The 22,709-nt window shown below is 43.7% G+C and overlaps 6 protein-coding genes across 9 annotated transcripts; 5 read left to right on the top strand and 1 right to left on the bottom strand.

Annotated features, from left to right (window-relative positions):
- The first annotated feature begins 44 nt into the window (after positions 1-44).
- Positions 45-3,301, top strand: LOC129585480 (uncharacterized). 3 transcript variants are annotated; one of them, XM_055478176.1, is made up of 7 exons: positions 45-986; positions 1,090-1,292; positions 1,357-1,419; positions 1,535-1,618; positions 1,986-2,066; positions 2,654-2,947; positions 3,035-3,301. In XM_055478176.1, exons 1-7 carry the CDS (start codon positions 256-258, stop codon positions 3,151-3,153), a joined length of 1,575 nt encoding a protein of 524 aa, XP_055334151.1. In that variant the 5' UTR covers positions 45-255; the 3' UTR covers positions 3,154-3,301. The 3 variants fall into 3 exon arrangements, with proteins under 3 accessions (XP_055334151.1, XP_055334153.1, XP_055334152.1); XM_055478178.1 differs by lacking the exon at positions 3,035-3,301 and adding an exon at positions 2,444-2,482 and having other exon boundaries at positions 2,654-2,665; XM_055478177.1 differs by lacking the exons at positions 2,654-2,947; positions 3,035-3,301 and adding an exon at positions 2,444-2,597.
- A 1,432-nt stretch (positions 3,302-4,733) lies between these two features.
- Positions 4,734-8,192, top strand: LOC129585503 (uncharacterized). The gene is made up of 7 exons (XM_055478211.1): positions 4,734-5,137; positions 5,230-6,230; positions 6,455-6,657; positions 6,723-6,782; positions 6,848-6,930; positions 7,390-7,680; positions 7,832-8,192. Exons 2-6 carry the CDS (start codon positions 5,626-5,628, stop codon positions 7,435-7,437), a joined length of 999 nt encoding a protein of 332 aa, XP_055334186.1. The 5' UTR covers positions 4,734-5,137; positions 5,230-5,625; the 3' UTR covers positions 7,438-7,680; positions 7,832-8,192.
- Positions 8,193-8,493: 301 nt separating this feature from the next.
- LOC129585484 (uncharacterized) lies at positions 8,494-10,934 on the top strand. The gene is made up of 6 exons (XM_055478185.1): positions 8,494-9,274; positions 9,468-9,676; positions 9,747-9,809; positions 9,889-9,969; positions 10,187-10,483; positions 10,557-10,934. The coding sequence occupies exons 1-6, from the start codon at positions 8,673-8,675 to the stop codon at positions 10,745-10,747; spliced, it is 1,443 nt and encodes a 480-aa protein (XP_055334160.1). The 5' UTR covers positions 8,494-8,672; the 3' UTR covers positions 10,748-10,934.
- Positions 10,908-13,232, bottom strand: LOC129585511 (uncharacterized). 2 transcript variants are annotated; one of them, XM_055478219.1, is made up of 3 exons: positions 12,684-13,232; positions 11,606-11,911; positions 10,908-11,388 (listed from the first exon to the last, which is right to left on the bottom strand). In XM_055478219.1, the coding sequence occupies exons 1-3, from the start codon at positions 13,078-13,080 to the stop codon at positions 11,252-11,254; spliced, it is 840 nt and encodes a 279-aa protein (XP_055334194.1). In that variant the 5' UTR covers positions 13,081-13,232; the 3' UTR covers positions 10,908-11,251. The 2 variants fall into 2 exon arrangements, with proteins under 2 accessions (XP_055334194.1, XP_055334195.1); XM_055478220.1 differs by having other exon boundaries at positions 12,708-13,232.
- Positions 13,233-13,616: 384 nt separating this feature from the next.
- On the top strand, positions 13,617-16,263 carry LOC129585510 (uncharacterized). Its single transcript, XM_055478217.1, has 3 exons — positions 13,617-14,263; positions 14,890-15,174; positions 15,683-16,263. Exons 1-3 carry the CDS (start codon positions 13,846-13,848, stop codon positions 15,823-15,825), a joined length of 846 nt encoding a protein of 281 aa, XP_055334192.1. The 5' UTR covers positions 13,617-13,845; the 3' UTR covers positions 15,826-16,263.
- A 915-nt stretch (positions 16,264-17,178) lies between these two features.
- LOC129585470 (uncharacterized) lies at positions 17,179-21,245 on the top strand. The gene is made up of 7 exons (XM_055478157.1): positions 17,179-17,548; positions 17,671-17,811; positions 18,300-18,671; positions 19,086-20,072; positions 20,136-20,255; positions 20,510-20,792; positions 21,106-21,245. Exons 1-6 carry the CDS (start codon positions 17,401-17,403, stop codon positions 20,710-20,712), a joined length of 1,971 nt encoding a protein of 656 aa, XP_055334132.1. The 5' UTR covers positions 17,179-17,400; the 3' UTR covers positions 20,713-20,792; positions 21,106-21,245.
- The last annotated feature ends 1,464 nt before the right edge of the window (positions 21,246-22,709 follow it).

The raw sequence follows: 22,709 nt of genomic DNA, 5'->3' as shown, positions 1-22,709 counted from the left end.
TGCCAGTCAGACTCACAAGCTGTGACAAGCCCGTACTGTAATCAAACGCTTTCTGAATTTTTATTGTTGGTTTTGAAAATTTTGATTTCAACTTTTTTTGACTTCTCGTGTACTGGTACGGTCGTATCATTGCCCGTGTTATAAAATTTATTGTACATTTGGATTCCATTACAGAAGTTACTCCATATAGTGCGCACAGTAGTAGCAAATTACCGTTTGAAAATCTGCTCCATTCTTTGGCTGTAACCGTGTACCATGAAACGCCAGCGAGCAATTCCTTCGTCGCTTCCAACGGGAATCTCTGTGACAAGCGCCCGTCCCGTTCTCCGCGCCTCCACCAAATTCAACCAGATCGTACCAGCGTCCCCCGCAGCCATGTCCTACAAAGATCTCGTTAAAGTGGTCGGCGTGGATCCGGAGTCGAATCCTTCATACTGGCGCAAAGCGATCGACCACTCAGCGGAGACAGTGGTCTTCTTCCAGGTGGATCTGCGCGGCATTCTGCCCCGCATGTGCAAGAGCGTGCGCATCTGCCAGGCCGAGGAGAACCAGCAGCTGCTTCTAGTCCCTTCAGTGTATATCGGGGACACGCTGCTGAGCGGCAGTTACGTGAAAACCATCATCGGAAAACGATTCTTGGCCGACGAGGACGATCTCATGAAACTGCTGGAGCACGCGGGCATTCTGCAGGAAAACGAAGAGTTGGCAGAAGATAAAGAGGAGAACCGGGCTACTGCGGAGGGGGATGAGGATACGGGGGAGAACTACATGTTTGTGGCGGAACCAGTGGCTAAGAAGATGAAACAGAGAGAGAAGCGCGATCTAACGGCGAATGCACAGTGGGACTCGGAGTCGGACAGCGCCTTGCCCGGTGTGCCTGGCGACTGGCCCGGACGCTCAAAAACTCCGCCCAAAAAATTGAGGCAGCAGGAAAAACGGAAGACACAGGCCAGTGCCACAACAGCGCCGCGGATAACAAGAGCGAGGTACCCCCATAACATGCTAAAGTTTTTTATTGTAGCGCTGATTTGCGTTTTGCTTCCGACATCTTCCGATTAGTATTTCTGTTACGGAACCTATCATTTACAGATCTGCGCATACCACTGCGGAAAACGATGCTACGGGCAGTGCGCCTGTTCATGGTCGTCGTCAGCCGATTGATCTCAACGCCCTCTTCGTACCGGATGCTGTGGATGCCGAAGCATCCTCCCGACATGCCAATGCGTCGCTATCGCAGGAGGACACTCCCATGGAGAGTGATTATGATACCGGCGGCCTCCCCGTTGCTGATGGTACGAGATCGCTGGTGGCTGTTGTGTTTCTTGTACTCCGCTAATGTCCGTGTTGTTCTTGTAGAAGATAACGATGAATTCGCACTGGGCTTCGATGCTGAACTTCCTGGTCCATCCACAGCAGACGGTGCGGATAACTATCGTACAATTATTTTTGAAAGCCTATCATACTATCGTACAACTATCTTACCATTATTACCATACAGTTATATTTGTGACTGTGTATCTGGTTGCGTTTTAAGACACTGGCGACGGCGCTGTTGATAGCCCGGAAGTGAACGAACCCGTAGACGGCAGCGGACATTGTGGAAGCGGTTCAGCTTCGGGTTAGTTCAGTGGTTGTATATTTTGTGCAGTTTTCTAAGGCGATGGATATTTCGTTTTCTGCTTTTTGTCTAATTCTGCTGAATATTTAATTGTTCATCCTAATTATTATTAAATTATGATGATTTTAGGTGTCGGCAACAATTATGATTATGATGACAGTAATGATCTTTGTCAGTAAAATTAATCATTAGAGACGCAAAACTGTTATTCTAGTATATGCAGTTTCGGATTTTTGTACCTTTATAACGCAGATTTTTGCATTTAAATTATTTTGTGAATGAGATTTATTAATGAGACTCAAAACTAAGTCTACAGGTGATGGTTTGCATGTGATGTTGAATAAGTCCGATTTGCCGCTTACTGTAGGTACATCAGTCAAACCTCGGAAGCCCGCACCACACCACACCAGTACATCGGAGCCAAGTGATGGTACCGCCAGATTAAGCAGTAAGGAGTCTAAATAATTTCACTTTGTGAGTCGGTTTGCTCCGACGTCTTACGAAGTTATCCGCCGTTTTGCTAAGTCGATCGAGGCTGATCGAATTATCCACTTTCCCAAATTATCCTCTGACGGAACACTTGACTTTTGTGTCTTCAAAAAGGAAAACGATCTCAAGTATTTTTTTTTATTCGTATACAAATTCACCGAAAATCTCATGCTGCTTTGCCGGACATTAATGCGAAAATAGCATAATTCGGTTCAAGCATAAATTATATACTATATAGTGCAGCGGTTTGCCATTTTGGCACAAGCAAGTTAGCTGTAGTCTGGCGGGAGTCAGTAGGCAGACAAATTTCGTCAAGGATCTCTTTACCCCTTTTAGTGCTTTCCTTTCTTAGCGGATCGTATTAGGGAAAAATAGGTAAGTAGGGAACAGCAGCTTTGAGGGATTACAAAATCGCTGTTTGTCAGAGCATTCCTTCCTCTTGAGCCAGTGCATGCAGGTATTAGAAATCGAGCTTCCTTTTTATCTGAATTGGCGTTGGAACGTTTCTTGATACATTTTGGGTGTAAATAGCCAGGCTTGCTTTAGGATATCGTTTCCCATTCGAGATCGACGGTGACGAGAAAGTTCTGTTGATCCAAGGATTTCCGGGGACTAGAATCTTCATCGAAATCGGCAAGAAGGAATTCCTGGAATCCAGCATCAGAAAAAGAGATAAAACGGAGGGCTCCTATATGGCGGATCTCTGCCGGTATCTGTTTCTCGAGGATGACACGCCCTATCAAGGGGTTGAAGAGCTGAAAAAACTCACCGATCAGCAAGAGAAGGGAAAATCTGGAGTCCAGGGCATTTTTGGTCGTGCATTCATCGACGTCATAAAAGGTAATAAAATAATACCTTGCAAAATACGAACTGGAACTTGCATTTAGCAGTTTATTACTTCACGGATTTACGAAGAACTATTTGCAGCGTGGGCGGAATCCGTTGGGTTATCTACAAGAAGCGATAGTATCACGACAGGCATGAATAACTGGAAGAGTCAAGAGATAATCGCATTTGACCGCCGCAATCGCAGCAAACAGCCGTAACGCCCTCATCCTCCGTGGCTAACGATTTCGATACAGTGACCTTTCAAGTCTGTACATACATAATTGTTGTTCTTGTTTTCTTTTTTCTTTATTCCTGCACTACAATTTCATGATTTCGCAGTCGTGTAACAATAAATTCTTGACTTTAGATCTGTCATGTGCACAGACCTTTCAGATTTACTCGTACAGGCAGAGAAGTGAGACACTCGATTTATCGTGTCTCCGATGAGTTCCTTTTGATTTTTTGTTTCGTGTGACTTGAGTCATTTAATTGGCGTTTTCAGTTTTCAAAAAAAGTTTCTTGAGCTTACTTATGAATGTTTCATAAAACATCGTCTGAAAACAAAAAATCGATTCCCCTTGATTTTAAATCACGACGCTTGAATTTAAATCTAAAGGACTCCATTAATTTCAGAAAACTTTTTGTAAACTGACAACACTAAATAATTCATTCAAGTGAAAGGAATCCATCAGAACAAAAAAAAAACAGAAGAAACACCCATTGACGCGAGAAACGGACTCACTTCTCTGCCGGTACGAGTAGATTGTTTTACTTTTTATCGCCTCGATCGGCAGCCGCTTCTATATAGTTGGGGAATTATATGGCAAAATAAAATCCTCGGCGCAAACTTGTGCAGTTTTCACGCCTTTGCACACAAATTATTCGGATACAGAATGCCGTAAAACTCCGCAAAAAATTGTTTGGGAGTGTGCGAAAGTGCAGTACTTGTTTACGAATTTGTGCTAAGTACCGGCACGCTTTCCCTTACTCGTACGGCGTACAACCGTCTATTCAGGCTGAGTGCCAGCCCATTGTGTTTTCTTTGTCGACCGGTGTTGTGATCCATAGAGCGTACGGATGCCCAGAAAAAGATCTTACACAACCTGCGCCAGGTGTGGAACGGTCGCACGCCCGGCACGGTGACCCTCTTCCCGGGAGCACGCACCTATCTACCTAAAGCGATCTGGGACAACTTCAAAGTGCAGTTGCACCCCAACCGGCCGGGGATTGACGCGGTGAACTTGGCTGAGCTGCTGTTCGGCACCACGGAGAACATGCTGGCGTTGTTCACCGGCGACCGGTTCGGTCTGAAGCACGCCTTGGGCCGAGAGCAACTCCAGGATGTTTTATGTAAGGTCGTTCTGCTTTATCGCGTTTAATTTTTGAAGGAATATTAGCGCAACAATATTATTAATTTTAATATTAGTAACGATATAATCAAGATATAATAACTGTTGAAAATATAAAAGTATATAACACTTTAGGGTATCGTTTGTTTATCGTTATAATATGACGTGAGTTTGTGTTGTGGAAGATCTTTTTGAGGGTAATTAATGCAGCTGCTACTTAATTGCTGGTATTACGCAGTTCGCGGAAACTAATATTAATGAATTTATTTTATGTACTTACGAATCAACGGAAAGTTACTGCTTCTTTTCCTCTTTTTGTAGCTTATATCAACGGCTATCACCCGGCTGTCGTCTCCAAGAAAGCACGCGGTTTAACGGAAATACAGCTGTTGCAGTCTTTCAGCCGGAAACTGTACTACTATCGTAGCCGGCCAAAATATCAGGATCAATGAAGAATGAGATTGATGGAATGTGGTGTACAATATAAGCTACCGTGTAAACTACGGAGCGAATGGGTTTTTTAAACTGTAGTATTTTACTTCTGTACGACCATAATTTCCATGTTCTTAACTTTTTATAATATCAGTGAATGGTTTACATCGGCATTTAATGCCCACTCTGAAAATCCATTTGTTAGAAATTAGACGGATCTGCAAGAGTTCCTTCAGTTTGTAACCTTAGTTAAAAAAATAATTATTTACGCTCTATATACTGTATAAAATTTTATCCCAGTTAACAGTTATCGTGAGAAGGATTCTAACCGTGCCGTGCCCAAATGTCAACTTCGGACGACTACTCGTATGCTTTGATGGCTGGCATTGACTGCCATTGCTCACGTCGATGGTTTCGGCTAGTATAAGTCTAATTTTCTTGAGTTAATTTTGGACGCTATTCTAAACACAAATTGGTTGAAGCGGCTTCTGTTTTAAATTTCCAAAATTTAAGGGGATGATGGGGTTACGCGCGAGTTGTACGAATGAGCAGAGCGACCACAGCCAGCGGTACGAGTTTTGTGGCCATTTAGCAACCACCCCAACTGGCGGTTGCTCTCAGTCCGACCCTGGATGGAGATTTACTTTCCAGTTTTCACATCAGATTTCAGAAGCGATGGATTGGATTTATAAGTTTGCAGATTTCATTCACACCATTTAACTTACAAGTTTGTTACTTTTAAAATTTTATATTTCTAAGGTTTTGACTTTCAGGACTTTACGTACGATCAATTTTGGCTTTGAACAACGGAATCCCGCTGACATTAATATTGTGTGGATCTATTATCTATTAACCTTGTGATAACCGTGTTTCCATTCTTTGCGGTGTTGCGCTACAATCTGCAGGACCATGAAACGACAGCGAGCAATCCCTTCGACGATGCCCACGGGAATCACTGTGACCAGCGCCCGCCCCGTTCTCCGCTCTTCCACCCGATTCAACCGAGTCGTGCCAGCAGCCATGTCCTACAAAGACCTGGTGAAAGTGGTCGGCGTGGATCCGGAGTCGAATCCTCTGTACTGGCGCAAAGCGATCGACCACTCGGCGGAGACAGTGGTCTTCTTCCAGGTGGATCTGCGCGGCACGCTGCCCCGCATGTGCAAGAGCGTCCGCATCAGTCAGGCGGAGGAGAACCAGCAGCTTCTTCTTGTCCCTTCACTGCCTTCAGTGTACATCGGGGACACGCTGCTGAGCGGCAGTTACGTGAAAACCATCATCGGAAAACGATTCTTGGCCGACGAGGACGATCTCATGAAACTGCTGGAGCACGCGGGCATTCTGCAGGAAAACGAAGAATTGGCGGAAGAGAAAGAGGAGGACAGGGGTAACGAGGAGGGTGGTGGAGATGCGGCGGGGAACGGGTATGCGGAACCAGCAGCAAAAAGGCAAAAACAGCAGGATAAGCGCGAAATACATTTGACTTCCGCACCAGGAAAACGAACCACAAGAACAAGGTAATCGAGATGCACGACTCACTTCTGTCTACATATTTCAGTTAGGATGATTTCGCGACTTGCTAAACTATCTCACACATATCTGCGCCCTACGGTACCACGGTTGCATTTTAAATTTTGGTTATTTTAGTAGTCTGTTTTTTGCACTTGTATTTGAACGGCTTAACGTTATGCTGTTGAAAATTGTGCTTTCTACGGAAATACATATGTCTGTGATGTTGCAGATCATCGTCAGCTGCGTTTGCGAACAATGATGCCGGCAGTGCGGCTGTTAATGTTCGTCGACAACCGATTGATCTCAACGCCCTCTTCATCCCGGAGGCGGTCGAGGCCGAAGCTTCCTTCAGAAACGACCATGTGTCGCTACCGCAAGAGGACAATCTGATGGCCGGTGATTATGAAACAGGCGGCCTCCCCGTTGCTGATGGTAAGCATTAATACAGCTGTGCTTGTTTACTGATTCTTTTGCGCTTCACTTTCGTTGTTTCGAAGACAACGAGTATCTCTCCCTGGGCTTCGAGTCTCTTTCTCCAGGCCCCTCGAAAATAGACGGTACGCATGCGGACATCGTAATTACCTGAGAACTGAACGTTTTTGTACTGTGTTTGTTTTTTCAGACCCTAACGATCACGCTGTGGACAGTCCAGAAATAGGCGAACCATGGATAGCGGTCAGAACGGTGGGAATGGCTCGACTTCCGGTTCGTGCAATTTTGTTCAGTTTTATATGTGGATAAGTATTCGATTCTCCAGTTTCGGCCGTGGCTTGTTTGTAAGCGAACCGGAATATGGGTTAGGCAAAGCCGCAAAGATATTGGTTGTTTTTGCTATGTTTAATTTTTTAAACAGTGAAATAGTGTACCAGCAATCGTTAGTTCAGTGACTGTTGCCTGTGAAGGTAAAGCTATCAAAATTGTAGGGCCATTACGGCCATATGCCATATTTAACCATTTCCGTTTTCAAAAAAATAATTTTTAATCTTAAAATAAATTTTTGCTGTTTTATCTACACTATAAACTGTACGATATAATCAAATGAAATAAGCCACCTCTTTTTCCGCTTCGCAGTTTATGCAATTTGGTTTTGTACTGAAAAATAGAGTCGCGATGCTGCGCTCTACTGACTCTGTGGATCATGTCCTTACAATGATCGTTTTACAGGATACAAGTTCCCGTTTCAGTGCCGCGGAGCCAAAAAAGAGCTTCTAATCGACGCATTCGATAATGTCTACATCGAATCCGCCAAGACGCGGTATTTGGAGTCGCAAATTAGGAGAAAACTTGGAACACTAAATACGTATATGGCCTATCTGTGTGATTGCCTCTTCCTGGGTCCCAATTTGGAAGGATTGGAGCAACTTGACAAGCTGGCAAAGAGTTGCAAAGACGAAGGATCTGCTGACACCGGGATGAAGCGTATGTTTGGCAGAGAAGTCCTTGCCTCGATAAGAGGTACTGCGCTCTATCCTGATTTTACCCCTAATAGTTCAGTAATTTATTGCAGTTTATTTTTTGTATCAAGTATCAAAAGCGACATTACACGAGAGTTTTTATGTAGTAACAAATACTTGAAATAAACGTTAATATTTGCTTGTATTTTCAGCTTATGTCGACAGCGTTGGTCTGACAACCAAAGGTGATGCGTTCTCCAGAGCAATGAACGCGTGGAAGACTATCCAGATCGCACGCTATAACAAACAATCGACCACCGGAAAGAGCCGCACTACGAAGCCCGAGTAGCAGGTGTCTTGGATGGTCACAAGCAGAATGGTCACCTTTGTGTAGTTTTTGGTGTTCAGTAAATAAATGCTACCGTATTTGTCCAAAGCAACTCGATGGTTGATAAGGGCCAATGATAAAATGTTATATGCTCTGCTGTGCAGGGCGGCGTTGGAAATTCTTTTACTGCAGTATTTCATTGCAGTTGTTCGCAACCTGTGCAAATAAGTCACCATGTTCTCCAATGTGCTGGGTATTAACTGTAAATATCTACATCTGTAAATTCTGTTGCAACATATTACGTTAAACGGGGCTTGGAGACTGCGGGATATCCTTGCCAAAGCGAAGGGATAATGGCGTTATGTATAAGAAATCTGTACGATTGAATTATTTGATCGTGAATATGAAGTTATGAACAGAGCGCCCATAGCAAGCGGTTTATTTTGTGACCACGCAGTAACCGCCCCAAGTGGCGGTTAACTTCAGTTCGACCCTGGATGGAGATGTATCCCATCAGATTTCTGATTCAGAAACGAAAGACAGGATTTTTCATGTTTCTAAACTTCGCGTAGAAGTGTACGATCTATTTTAGGCTTTGAACGAAGGGATTCCATTAATTTAGTTAATACTCTTTGATTTTGTTTGGACGATTTGTTAACCGCGTGATAGCAGTGTTGGACGCTCTATGATCTTATCGTTCTTAAGCGCTGCACTCACTCAGTATCATGAAGCGACAGCGAGCAATTCCTGCGACGCTTCCAACGGGTATCACTGTGACCAGCGCCCGCCCCGTTCTCCGCTCTTCCACCCGATTCAACCGAGTCGTGCCAGCAGCCATGTCCTACAAAGACCTGGTGAAAGTGGTCGGCGTGGATCCGGAGTCGAATCCTCTGTACTGGCGCAAAGCGATCGATCACTCGGCGGAGACAGTGGTCTTCTTCCAGGTGGATCTGCGCGGCACACTGCCCCGCATGTGCAAGAGCGTGCGCATCTGCCAGGCGGAGGAGAACCAGCAGCTGCTGCTGGTCCCTTCAGTGTACATCGGGGACACGCTGCTGAGCGGCAGTTACGTGAAAACCATCATCGGAAAACGATTCTTGGCCGACGAGGACGATCTCATGAAACTGCTGGAGCACGCGGGCATTCTGCAGGAAAACGAAGAATTGGCGGAAGAGAAGGAGGAGGACAGGGATAATGCACAGTGGGATGAGGATACGGCGGAGAATGAGTTGTTTGTTGCGGAACCGGCAGCAAAAAAGCAGAAACAGCAGGATAAACGCGAAATGACACCGAATTCCGCACCAACACAGCGAACCAAAATGACACGGTAATCAAAATATTCTTACACGTATTATTTTGTGGCGAGTTCGATTGTTTTTGGGTTTCCTTATGGTTGTCGTCAATATCCACGAGACCGTTGCCTTTTTGTGCACTTTATTGGTTTAACGTTCTGCTTCTGAAAATTTTTAGTTATTTACAGCAGAGATAATAGATATCAAATATGCGTGTAATGTTGCCAGATCTTCGGTTGCGGGCAACATTGCCAAAAACAATGTCGCCAGCAGTGCGCTTGGTAGTGGCCGTCGTCAACCGATTGATCTCAACGCCCTGTTCGTCCCGGATGCTGTCGATGCCGCAGTATCCTCCCAAAACGCCAATGCGTCGCTACCGCAAGAGGACACTCCCATGGAGAGTGATTACGATACCGGCGGCCTCCCCGTTGCTGATGGTATAAGACTGCTGCTCCGGTCTTGTTTATTGTAAACTCCTTTGAGTGCCGTGCTGTGCTGTTGTTGTAGAAGCTAGCGATGATCTCGCTGTGGACTTCGATTCCGTTCTTCCTGGGCCATCGGAAATGGACGGTATGGATACAAATACAATTATATTGTGTTTACTCCCGACAGCGGAATGATGGTGCACGAGTATAATGTTTGTCTGCAGGAACGGGTGATCCCGGGGTTGATAATGCGGATACAAACGAGCCAACGGATAGCGGTCAAAACCGTGGAGATGGCTCGACCGGTTCGTGTAGTCTTTATTCAATTTTTGCGAGGATTTTTTACCATGCTTTTCATTTGTATCAGGCGTGAATAAATGGAATAATTTTTTGTCGAATGTACAATCCAGTTTATCTGCCCGTGCTTACAGGAATAAGATTAGAATTATTTATTACACGTTCTCCTAGTTCCTAAATCTGTAAATTACTGTATGTTTAAAAAAAGAACGGCTTGCCTTACAGGATACAAGTTCCCGTTTCAGCGGCCCGGAACAAAAAAGGAGCTCCTCCTCGACGGCTTTGAGCACTGTGAAGTCTACATTGAATCCGGAAAGAAGCGCTACTTGGAGTGGGCCGTTAAAAATCGCCGCGGCACCAAAGGATCCTACATTGCGTATCTGTGCAACTGTCTCTTCCTGGGTGCGAATGCGGAAGGAATGGAGCAGCTGGACCAGCGTGCCAAGAGCTGCAAGGACGAAGGCTTGAAGGATACCGGGATGCAGCGCATGTTTGGCAAAGAATTCACGGCAGTTATCAAAGGTAACCTGATTTTATCGCGTAACGCAAATCTGTCTTACCGTGCAGGTATTTATTGCATTTTGTGTGCTTTCAGCATATGCCGACAGCATTGGTCTCCCCACCAAAGGTAAATCGGTCATCAGGATTATGAATGCGTGGAAGACTCAACAAATCGCGCGCTGTAACAAACAAGCGACTACTGTACACAGACGCGCCAAAACAGACCACAAAGCGCCAATACACAGACGCGCCAAAACACTGGAGGAAGAGTTCTATGGCAGTTAACGGCAGTAGTGCATTTTGTCGTAAAGATGACAATCATGATCGCTATGTTAAATCCGTAATGTGTGACGTTTGCTACACGACTGACTCTGAAAATGGGTGTTTTAAATGAAACTAGATGGTTTTGCAAGAGAGATATTTTTGAAATCAAGAATTTGCAGGTTTTGTTTAATGCTGGTTGCGAGTACCTACAAGTTTACTAGACTACTCGTACATGAAAGAAACAAAGTTTCATGATTACATTACTGCAAGAAGTTATGGACTTCCGGTTATTATAAGCGTCTCTAGTAATGTGAATGAAACTCATCATGTAAACGTCATAAATCTCAGCATGTACAAAAACAAAATCTATTCCAATCTTCCTGCAGATCCATATCGTCTCAACACAGAAATGCGGCACCGTATCAATAAACTAACGAAACACATCAAATCCAGATTGATTAGCGTAACGGTACCCCTGAGCGAGAGAAACACTGCAGCGGAACGCTGCTAACACCATAATGTCTGCTATTCCAGCATTTCGATATCCGAATCATCATCGACGAATTCCATATCCAATTTGATAATGGTCTTGCGAATGGCCTGCATATACCGGCGTTTTTTCTTGGCTGAGAACATTTTCAGAAGTGCCGAGATATAATGCACTGCAAATCGCAAACGTTGTACAGTGGTGGTATCAACTATCAACTGACCCGTGCTCGCAGCATACGACTAAACGATATAAGCCATACCAAGAACTTGGTATAGCATAAAACCGTGAAAAACGCGAATCTGTCACCACGACAGCTCAAACGGTTGGTAACCAGTCCTTCTCACACTATAGTAAGTACTTGGTCATACGTTAATTCACGTAGCATTTACCGAATTTTTCTTCGGCCGGCGCCGTATTCGATCCCGATGAGCTGCCTTTGACACGGGCGTCCGCAGTTGTGCTGTGGCTGCGTTCCGGCCGCGACCAGGCGTCTGCATACTCCCGTTCGCTTTCCCGGTTGGCCGAACGGTGCATGATGGTTTGCGGGAGAGCAGGCGCGTACATCTGCTGGTCATCGTAGTCGGAGGCGAATGCCGCAGCAGGAATCTCCGCTTCTCCCTTCGGCTTTTTTGCCGTTTCAGTTTTAGGCTTTTTGGCTGTGTTTTTCTTGGGCTTTGGACGCAATTCTGACTGATCTACGGAACCAACCAGACAACAGATTCAAATTATAGTGTAGGTAACGACCGTAACGATTGTACACCCTAACATCCAAACCAAAACCTGCGCGTTCAATCAGATAACCTGTACGACAAATCGAAAGATTTAAAGAAAATAAAGTGAGTAAAATGTAGTGCCAGCACAGTCGCTACAGATATGTGGAATATTCAGAAAAGTGTCGCGGGAGAAAAGTCGCAAAAAGCGCTGTAACTATAGAGCATAAGCCTTACTAGTGACCAAATTCTGCGCGCAAACAATTTACGTAAATAAAATTAAAAACAAAATAAATGTGATATTGAAGACCGAACCGGAAAAATTTCGCACTTTAACATTCATACACAAGACACAAGGGTTGCACAAAATTACGGATAATTTCTGGTCAACACAAAATTATGGCCTATAATTTTTATGGATAACTTATGGTCTATAAAGTATATCTGTACTTTATAGACCTGTATATCTGTACTTTTATATCTGTACGTATGTTTGTCATATGCTTGTCATTTTTATTAATTACAAAAAAGACAAATTTTTTTACAAAAAAATTATTTTTATGAATTTTATCATTGGACAATAGTTATTTTTATCATTGGACAATGTCAGAATACACTGAACTGTCAGCAACAATATCACCACAACGACAATGTGCACAACCTGTTGCACTGTTTCCACCGAGGTGTTTTCGCCAAGCGTATAAGTGAAAAATTAAATTAATTAATAACCAGAAAAAGTTCTTACTGAGGGACTAACCGCATGTATAGCGAATCGACGAACCCGACTGCATTTTCTGATTAACGGAGACCGCGCGCGGCAGCAATCCCAGATGTGCGCGTTGCTGTGGATGTTCCGAGCGAGCCCGCGACATCATGTTGGCGTCTATCACTTCCCGATGGCGCTTCTTCACGTTCGCTGGCGAACTGTTCTCCAGTTGTGGCCGCTGAGGTGCGTGATTGTGCAACTTGTTCAGCGTGCCAATGTCGCCGCTCAGATGTAGCCGCGTCGTGCAGGTATTCAAACTACGACAACGCCAGACTTGATCGTTTGTTGACGATGAGTTCCTTCGTCGATCAGACAAGTATTCGTAGCCTTCCAGGATCATCACATCGCCACCGCGGTACGTTTTTTCGAAGATTGGTACATTAGACATTTCTGCGCAACCGATTGGCTTCAACGGCACAGAAGAAATATTATTACTTATATCAGCAGAAACAGTTTCTTTTCCAGACCAAGAGAAAATTAAAAGAGAAAACCGAAAACTTGTGAATTCGAAATCAAATTGCCTTTTGAGTTTTGCAGGCTGCAGCGCGCATCGAGAACTGCGCTGGTCTGCACTTTGCGGTCTGCCAAGAAAACGGCATCCACAAACAGCACCGCCACCAACGGGAGGTTGGTATTCACAAAGTTGGCGTTATGAGCGGGCTGCCAGGCGCACAACGAAGCATGCATGTATCGCGGATTGAACTCATTAAAGATGCCAATTTGCAAGATTCAGGAAATTTCGAAATTTTTTTATCTTTTAATCCGTTCTTATCCTTCAGTGTTTCATCTGGCCCCGAAACCATGTGGATGTGGGAAGGAAAATGTGAAATTAATGTCACTTCCGGTTCCGGTGGCTAATGCCGCCTGGGGCGGCTGTTACCTTCATGGTATATTTATATCTGATTTTCTGATTTGTGCAAAATAAATTCTCTGTACACGGCGCCATTTCGGAGTTCGCCATAAAATTAGAAATCGGTTTTTCGTAAAAATTTGACAAATTTGCCCTTCTTGCGCCAGGTCTCACGAATTTCACCGAAGTTCACAAATTTCAAGTCCTGATCTTGAAGGCCCTATCGTTCTGTATTTGTTGCCTTCCATCCACAGCTTTCGAATTTCAATTGATCGCGAGTCGCTGACACATTGCGGGCACACGATGGAGAAAGCGCCCAGTGTTCCCCAGTTTACCAAGTCGCAGATGGGCGGCGATGTGATGATCCTGGAGGGCTACGAGTATCTGCGTGACGCCATCGGTGGCTGGCGGTGCCGGCGCGTCTCAGGGCCGACCAAGTGCAGTGTACGACTGCGTCTGCAGGATAATGTGGCCGTCCTCAGCAAGGACCACAACCACGGACCGCAGCGGCCTGCGCTGGCCACGGCCGAGACGCCCGTGGCTAACGGCCTCAAGACGCCGGAGAAGAAGATCGATAAACTGATGGAGAAACCGCAGGCCCGTTCGGCGCAGCCGGCGGAGGAGGAATTCAGTGCGGAACTGCCGCCAGCGCTGGCCGTGACGACCGCGGACCACGTCGTCAATGGCACCGTTAGCGCCAAGGCCAAAGGGAGTATGGCTCGTAAGTGTCCTCAAAATTGATTTCATTGATTTTTTTGTTTTTAAAAATTTAATTTCATCAGCAGGATCTGTAATTTTTATCAAATTTGATAAGGAATTTATATAATTTAAACGGATATTGACGTGGCAAATCAACTGCAGAATTTGCTCGTGTTTGAACTTGAATTCGAGTGCTTAAATCGTTAAATAATTTTCCGAATTATTGATTCTGGATTATTAGATATTAATCTAATAATTTTTGGCATCGTCGTTTATTATCATTTTGTCTTTGCACACACCGCTCGTAAGTGTGAACTATATTTGCATAACTGCATGTCCCAGCAAATGGAAGAACCCAACTTTTGAAAGGAAATGAAATTATTAAAAACAAAAAATAGTTGAATTTTACGACTAAGATTGCAGCTGGCTGTTTCTAGCGCGTGAATAAAAATTGTACACCTTTGAGAAATTGAAAAGAAGTTAACTTGAATCAGCTTATTTTTGATTGACGTGTACAAGTACTTGGCTTTACTTTAATTTGTGCTTTACCGTTGTGCCTGTTTTGCATTGAACCTGACATATTTTTCATCATGGGATGACATTTGTAATGCACAAATTTATTTAATATTTACTGTGTCTCTTGCGTAGGCCGTCCAGCAAGACCCCGCGCTCCGCGTTTCAAGGGGAGAAAGGCGCCCAAGAAGGGCTTGAAGAAAACGCCTGCCATGCCAGTTATGTCATCATACAGCACTCCGCGCGTGGCCGGGACGTCGACTGCGCAACATTCAGCGACACGCATGGAGAGTATGGATTTGATGCCGCCTTATCCGCCGTCTGCTCCGCGATCCTCCCGAAAAATGGCCAACGGTGTGCAATCGAGTGCTGCTCAGAATGGTGTCGCCGGCGCCCCGCTTTACGATGAAGCGAAATTTGGTATGCATCACTACTTTGCGACGAGACAGTAATAAACTGCAGTATTAAATTTTGTAGATTATCGGCAAGACGTTACTGTTCGTCACTTTTGAATTATATTATTGTATACTGTAATACAGAACTTAAATACTTGCACTATTAAATTCTGGAAATTATGGATAAGAAATGCATACCTCCGCTGCTGCGCATATGCATTAGTACTCGTAATTTGCATACGAGTATTTACTTGTATAAAGCAATTCAGTTAAATTCTTATGTAATGCATGAATTCTGACATTGAATACTCAAATAATTTGTGATTAAACGTGTGAATCACTTACTAATTACTAATGTTCCGTGCATGCATTGTTTTGCTTTTATGGTTTTTTTTTTAGCAAATATCTTCGAAAGTCTGTCCGTATTTGGCACGCTGTTTGGCGCGTATAGATACTGTAATCGCGACTCGAGTTAAAACAAATTAAATGGAATAATCATTATGCATTTGTTTTACCGTTTGTCTTCGCTGCAGTTCTGTACATTGCGGCCATGTTGGAGATGCTGTCGACGGAGCAGAAACAGCAGTACATGCACGCCATTCGTAAGACGATCGTCCAGCTGGACATGCAGGCGGTGGATGGTCACGGGGATGTGCAGATGCAGGAGTACGAGTAGGATGGATTGGATTGCGGGATTCTACGCTCACCGTTTTACGCCTTTTCCCACGGAGTAGCCTCGCAGGAATCTGTATTTTGGCCGACATTTTTCCCTCTACGCAGCTGTTTGGCGATTGTTTCTGTTGAAATATGGGTCTCATTTTTCTCGAAATTCCTGCCCAGAATGCACATATCGCTGTAAATTATAGCATGGACGCTGTGGATATTTCATATTGCGAGTATGTATGTTACAGTATGTTTGTAATCTCTGCTTTTTATTTATGTCTCATGCGTATGCTTCCTGCCGATTTTTATTACGATTTTGAACACGGTTTTTTAGGGATTTCGAAGTTTTTGTATAGCTATGATGGTTTTACCTGTCAGGAATCAGTTAAAATATTTGTTCTTTGTCAATGCCCCCTGTTTTGGGATGGACTGATCAATGAATAAAATAAAATTGTTCGAGTTTGAAGTGCAATAAGCATTTGATTAATATGTACTTACCTATTTGCGCGAAAAACTTCAGTGAATTGAAAATCGTTTCAATGAATTGCAGTTCAATTAAATGGAATTATTATACTATTTTAATAATGCCATAAATGTATGATGCCATAAAAGTAATAAAATTCGTAGTTTTTAATAAATTTTGTTCTTTAGTGGAATAAAGGTTATTTAGTGAATTTTATGTCACGTCTTAGGCAATGTCCAAAGCTTTAAATAAGGACAAAATACATGAGAGAGAACGAAGATGTTTTTTAGCATTTAGATTGGCTGGTCGGGAATAATTAGTGCCCGATGTTGTTTTTCTTGGCAGCTTTGCTGTGATTTTGTTATCAATGAATGTTTCAGGACATGAATGTTTCAGGATCGAAGTACTCAAAAGTCTGTCACGATCAAAATACGGTGAACTCGATGATACTTTTGATACGAAGTACTCAAAAGTTCCGATCGCCTTCCGCGTATCGCGATTCGCGACTCATTGTGCCTTGTCCGAAAACGTTGCGTGCAAAGTTCGACCTTGGAGCTTCGATCCACCAGTTTATGATGTTGATTGTAAAAGTGGTGACTGGCGAGAAATCTGAACTTTGAAGACTACCACTGCGACAATGCACGCATAAAGAAAAAAACGAAAAAATCTTGCACCGCTTATTGTCAAATCGCACCATGACCATTAATAGTGACCAAATACGAAACATCCACCCGCGAAAGGTTCTACTAAACTGAGAGGTGTCTCTCGGCCAGCCACACCTAATGTTGCAATTAGGTGTATGCTGATTGGTTAGAATCTACGCGTACACGAAACGGAACTTTTCCAATTTCCAGTCCAAAATCAGCGGAGCTAATTTTATTGCAAGCAAGTTTGCATCTCTAATCTCTATCCTTCTCTTGCAAATTATCCGTTTTAGGATGCTCGGTTAGCAGTCAATTTTTAGGTGTTGCGAGGATCTGCCAAATTATAGAGTATGTAACGCAGTGATTACCGAATTTATCGTATGTGATAATCGTATCATGATCATGCACTATCGATTGGGAATGCACTCCTTTGCCAAGTAATATTCAAGGCAAATATAAAATATTCAGCACCAGCGCCGTCATGGAACCCGGCTGTTGTTTGCCTGGATTAGATAGCGAGTACCTCACTCCCAGCCAGGATTCATCATGGGAAAATTTTCAAACCGTGCTCGCTGTACCGCAAAGGATCGAACGCGGTGGAACGCAGCGGCGGTTGCAGGGACCGATCTGTACGTTGACTTCACCGTACAGTAATACTACCGCGTCTTTACGAATTACGCTATAGCCGTCTCAAATTAGTGGATTTAGTTATGTTTTCGAAGAAATAAATTGCCTATCCATTTGTTTTCAGTTTGCGCTGTGTGCCAGCAGTTTCTGGAGGAGCCCTGTTGGTTCCATGCCAAGAGCATTCCCAATGAAAGCGTCGTTCCCTTCGCACTGGCCAGTCTACCCGATATCTTGTATTTGGATGTTTGCACCAATTCCTGTACAGGTTGGTAGATTTTTTACAGGGCGTAAAATTATAAGAACTACAGAAATTTTTGCAGTTTTCTTAACACTACGGTAAAGGGGTGTCGCTCTGTGAGTGGATACTGCACAGCAATATTGTTAATGGCAGGTGTGGAAATAATTTACGTACTTAATGGTTACGGTTTATTGCTCTTTGAAGCTTTGAAAATTTTTTATATAAGTGGTACCCTTTTTTCAGTTCAGTGCTAGCATAATTTGCTCAATAATTTCTGGTGACTCAATAATTTTCTTAATAATTTCTGGCATGAAATATATTATTTGTAGTAGTTGTTGCGCAGGATAAGAAGAATAATGAATTATGAATGCATAATATTTATTATATTTATTTTATTTTTTAATTTTCGAATTTCTGTCTACGTTAGATTTTGATGATTTTTTGGATAATTATCATCATTCAGTGATTCAAGTGAGTTTTTATTTTTGATGATGCTCATTTTGCGTGCGTTACAGGGAAAAAAGTGTTAGCCAAAGGCAGTATTCCGCCGCAGACAATTTTTGGCCCACTAGTTGCTGCAACGGCGGAAATCAGGAAAGAAAGCACGGTGTACGCCTTTCCCAGTCCGGAGGATGGCCAGTTGCGTTTCTTCCAGCTGGACTCGGAGCTCTTCTCCAACTGGATGCGCTACGTGCGTTTCGCGGAGAATCCGGCGGAGGAGAATCTGGCCGTCTATCTCCGCGGATCGCAAGTTGTCTTCGTCAGCTTGCGGGCTATTTTTCCCGGCGAAGAACTGAAAGTCGGCTATTCTGCTAAATACGCCAGAACCATTGGACGCACGAATAGGCTGAGCGAGACACAGGATAGTGAGGGTTTTTATGTGGCAGGTCAGTTTATTATACACTTTCTACTGTTTAGCGCCTTTAATTTGCCAGTTCAGTTTTCGTTGGACAGATCTGCATATTGTGGGCAGTTATTCTATGACATGCAAAAACTGTATATGTCTCGCTCTGCGTATAACTGTGCAGAAGTTGTCGTTGTTTTTAGTCGGTTCTTTTATCTAAATAATATTGTAATTATATAAATTGTTGTTGTTATTAAACGATTCAAGCATTGTAACACAATAAACTGCACATATGCACGCGTTTATACGACAGTGTTTCTGTTATGTCTTATTCAGAAACCGGCGCTGTATTGGCACTTTGCTTTGCGGAGTAAAAGCGATACATTGTGTGATGTAATATGTGTTAAATTATGGTATTCGAATTTTGAAAAATATTTACTGAGAATGATGATTACAGGTGTGGAGACCGTGGAACGCAATGCAAGCGCTCTGCCACAGAACCTTCCCAAGAGAACGTGTGCAGCCGTTGACACAGCAGACTGGGATTTCGATTCACTGGAAACATCGTTACCTGGAAGTACGGAAAACGTTCTTCTTCCGACTGCGCCGCCAATTTCGGCCAATACAGTCCTCAGTGATCCGTCACCTGCCATTGCTAGTTCCACCAAGTTGGATGCAGTATTAACGACCGTCCGCCCGTCCTTGTGTTCGGATGCGATTAATAGAAACAGCGATGGTAAAAAAACTGCGATCACACATTGGGTGGTGACAGAAGATCTCCCGGTGCGCCGTGAGGTGCAGCAACGTGTTCCGGGCCAGTTGAAACGAAAGCGAGGCAGACCACAAAAATCGGACACGGTGAACAAAGATGATTGCCGGCAACAGGTGAAACGAGAGCTAGACGTAAAATCCGACACTTTCGAATATTATAATCAGGAAACGGTGAAGCGGAAGCGAGGCCGACCACGAAAACAACCAATTGTGGATCAAGGTGGTAATTTGGCCCTTGCGGCACAAAACCCAAAAGACCTAACAGTTTCACCTGTGAAGGCAACTTCTCTCCCAACCAGCCGCGCATCAGATGCAGGTGGAAATGCGGTGCTTCCGGCGTCGTCCAAGAGCATTGACGTTGCAGCAGTTCAAGGGAATGCGACGCGCGAAGATTCTCCGGAGATCGACTATCATCCGGCGGTCTGGAAAACGGAATCACCCAACAAAGAACAGCTTGTGAGCACGGAGTTTCACTCCAGAAGAAGCACTCTGCGATCAGCGGTGAAGGAAGGTGTTTTACCTGTAGAAAAGCCAGCTGTTCCCGCACAAGATGATTGTGATGACGGTGAAGAAGTGGTGTTAACGGGAAAGGGCATGGGAGTGGACAGTGATTCTGATTGGGCGGCGGAAGACGGTTTAGTGTCTGATCACTCTGATGAGGATGATGATCGAGGTAACAAGATTGTTGTGGTCCACAAGAATTTACAGTCGCAACGAGGGGTTATGGTTATTCCAGAATCTGAGGAGGATATCTGTGATATGATTACCGAACGTAAACCCGGGCAGAACAGGGGCAAAAGAACGAAGAACAAGACGCAGTACTCTTCGAATCAGATGCTGATGATAAACGGAAATGGTAAAGTTTTGCATTTGCGAAATGTGCATGTCTATCTTCAGTAAGCGAATGTTTCTAAGTTGCCCGTTTATGAAATGGGGTTGGAGTAACGTGGTTGTTGAAATTGTAGGATTTACTGAATATGACTATTACAGATTATTTTACTTATTAGTTTACCATTTAATTTACAACAGTGTGATGATGGTTTACAGTTCTTGGTGTTTGCAGCCACTAGAAACGAACGTGCATTCATGGTTATTGCTTCTGATTTTCAGATTCAACGACAACTACTCCAGATGTAAGTGGCTCGAGCTCCGATTTGCCAACGTCTGCCAACGGAGCTGAAAATTCAGGCGCGCAGCGAGGGGCACCTGTGAGTCGACGGAAGATGGAGCAGAAGGAATGCTGCTTTGTGCGGAGCAGGTCTTTGGGTTGCCGACGCATTATCAAAAGACTCATCCAGAGTACCGGGAGATGATGTCCAAAGATTGGCAGTTCGAGTGCCAACAATGCGGGGAGAAATGTCTTACGCAGCACGCTCTGGATAGTCATATGCGGGTGAGCACACGGTTACCATATTCGTCAGCAAGCGCACGAAATCTTTGCCGGCATTGCTGTCTTTCTTTATCTTTTCCTTTCTATGAATGCTTATTTATTATCCTCATATGTCCTGCAAGTATCTCCTGCAAGTATAAATTGAGTCTAAAACAACATTCGCAACAACACTTTCTGTGTTATTCCTCTCCTCCTTGCTCTTTTTTCTATCTTGGTTTTTGCGTCATGAAGGTTGACTACCTATTTTGTCCAAATTCAGTTTTATTTGACTGATTGTCTTCAGTTAAAACTGACTCGCTTTTTTCTCCCATTACAGTTTAGACATGAGAAAGGTCAGTGCATATATTGCGCCTTACAATTTGAGAGTACCAAAGATTTAAGCAGACATCTCCCCGAGCATCAGAAAGACGGCTCTTTTCCCTGTCCAGTGTGCCCGCGGACATTCCCTCAGTACGCAAAGTTTCGAGAGCATTACCGATGCAAGCACGACGCCAAGAGCGTGCTGGTGTGCGAAGTCTGCCAGGCTGTATGCCGAAGTAGTGTACGTTTGAATGTGCACATGCAGTCGCATAAGAAGGACTACCGCTTCCCCTGCACCCAGTGCGGCAAGCGCTTCCATGCCGAACGATACCTCCGGGGTCATATCCGATGGGTGCACGAAGGGAATCTCAAAGAATACAAGAAAAACTACTATGCTAAGCGCAAGGAGAAGGAAAAACAGGGTCTGGTGGAGGCGTACAAAGATCCCCGAAGAAAATTGGCTTTCGAAGACTTTCCATACAAATGCCACGAATGCAGACTGGGATACGTGCGACGAAGCAAACTGATGCACCACGTCAAAGCAAAACACCCCGACATGGATCCGCATAGTGTACCGTTATAAATGTTCGCGGAAGGATGGTCGGTTGGAGCCTTGGCGATTTTTAAGGATTTGTTTTTCTAAGGGTATCACTTTAATCTGTCTAGACATGCGATTTGTTAACGTCAACTTTTATTTTGACCGTTTTTTTGTGGATACTGGCTAGCAGCAGCTTTTGCAAATTTTAGTAGTTAAACAATTTCAGTTTTCAAGCCGTTTGAACTCCTGTGTGGATTGACGCCGTCTTTTATCCCTTCTTGTGTAATAATTTTTGTAAAGTACCAAAACTTAATACTTTTGTGCGCTCATCGAGTTTTGTTGAGCTTCTAATCAAATAAAAATGTACTAGTAGACCCCGCGCAGACTGCGCGGAATAAATCAACGTTGGAATACTTACTACAAAAAAACCAACTGGTATTGGATGTTTTGGTAGTACCTAATTTTGTAGCAGTAGTGTCTGGTTAATACTGTCATAATTATGAATCGAAATAAAGAAGAAATTTTTGAAAAAGCTCATTTCTGCCAATATAAACTCATTACTGCAAAACTAATGTGTTTCAAAAAAATTAAGCTTAAAACAATTTAATTTGACTGGCAAATACTGTAATGAGCAAAAGACATTTAATCAACTGCTTCGTTTTTTACCGCACTGACAATAACTACTCCCGAGCTATCCGTAAGTTCACAATTGTACCGATAACATTCTACCGATTTTTGTGTGAACATTTAAGTATTCCCGGTCCGCTTACTGGAAATTACCTTGGCTCGGAAACGTTCTGTTTTTTGTGCAGTTTTCTAACAGATTTCTTCAGTTTTACCTGACCAGCCACCAAGCAAATTCCGCCCAACTTTATCCCCAAAATTATATGTTCGCCCCATTCTGCGATTTTTTAAATTTCGCTCGGCCCGTTGAAAGCAACCAACTGATTCGCCACCGTATTGTCCTTGCCGCCACTTCATGGTTACAGTACTTACGTCCCAGTTAATAATCATGATGGCTTCAGCCTTCAGTCATAACTATTATTTGCAATGCGTAGTCGCTATTATTTTGATAGTTTATA

The sequence above is a fragment of the Paramacrobiotus metropolitanus genome, unplaced genomic scaffold, assembly GCF_019649055.1.
Source record: "Paramacrobiotus metropolitanus isolate TYO unplaced genomic scaffold, Prichtersi_v1.0 Parri_scaffold0000017, whole genome shotgun sequence".
NCBI lineage: Eukaryota > Metazoa > Tardigrada > Eutardigrada > Parachela > Macrobiotidae > Paramacrobiotus > Paramacrobiotus metropolitanus.
Note: the sequence above shows the minus strand (reverse complement) of the source record. Positions and strands in the feature narration are given on the sequence as shown.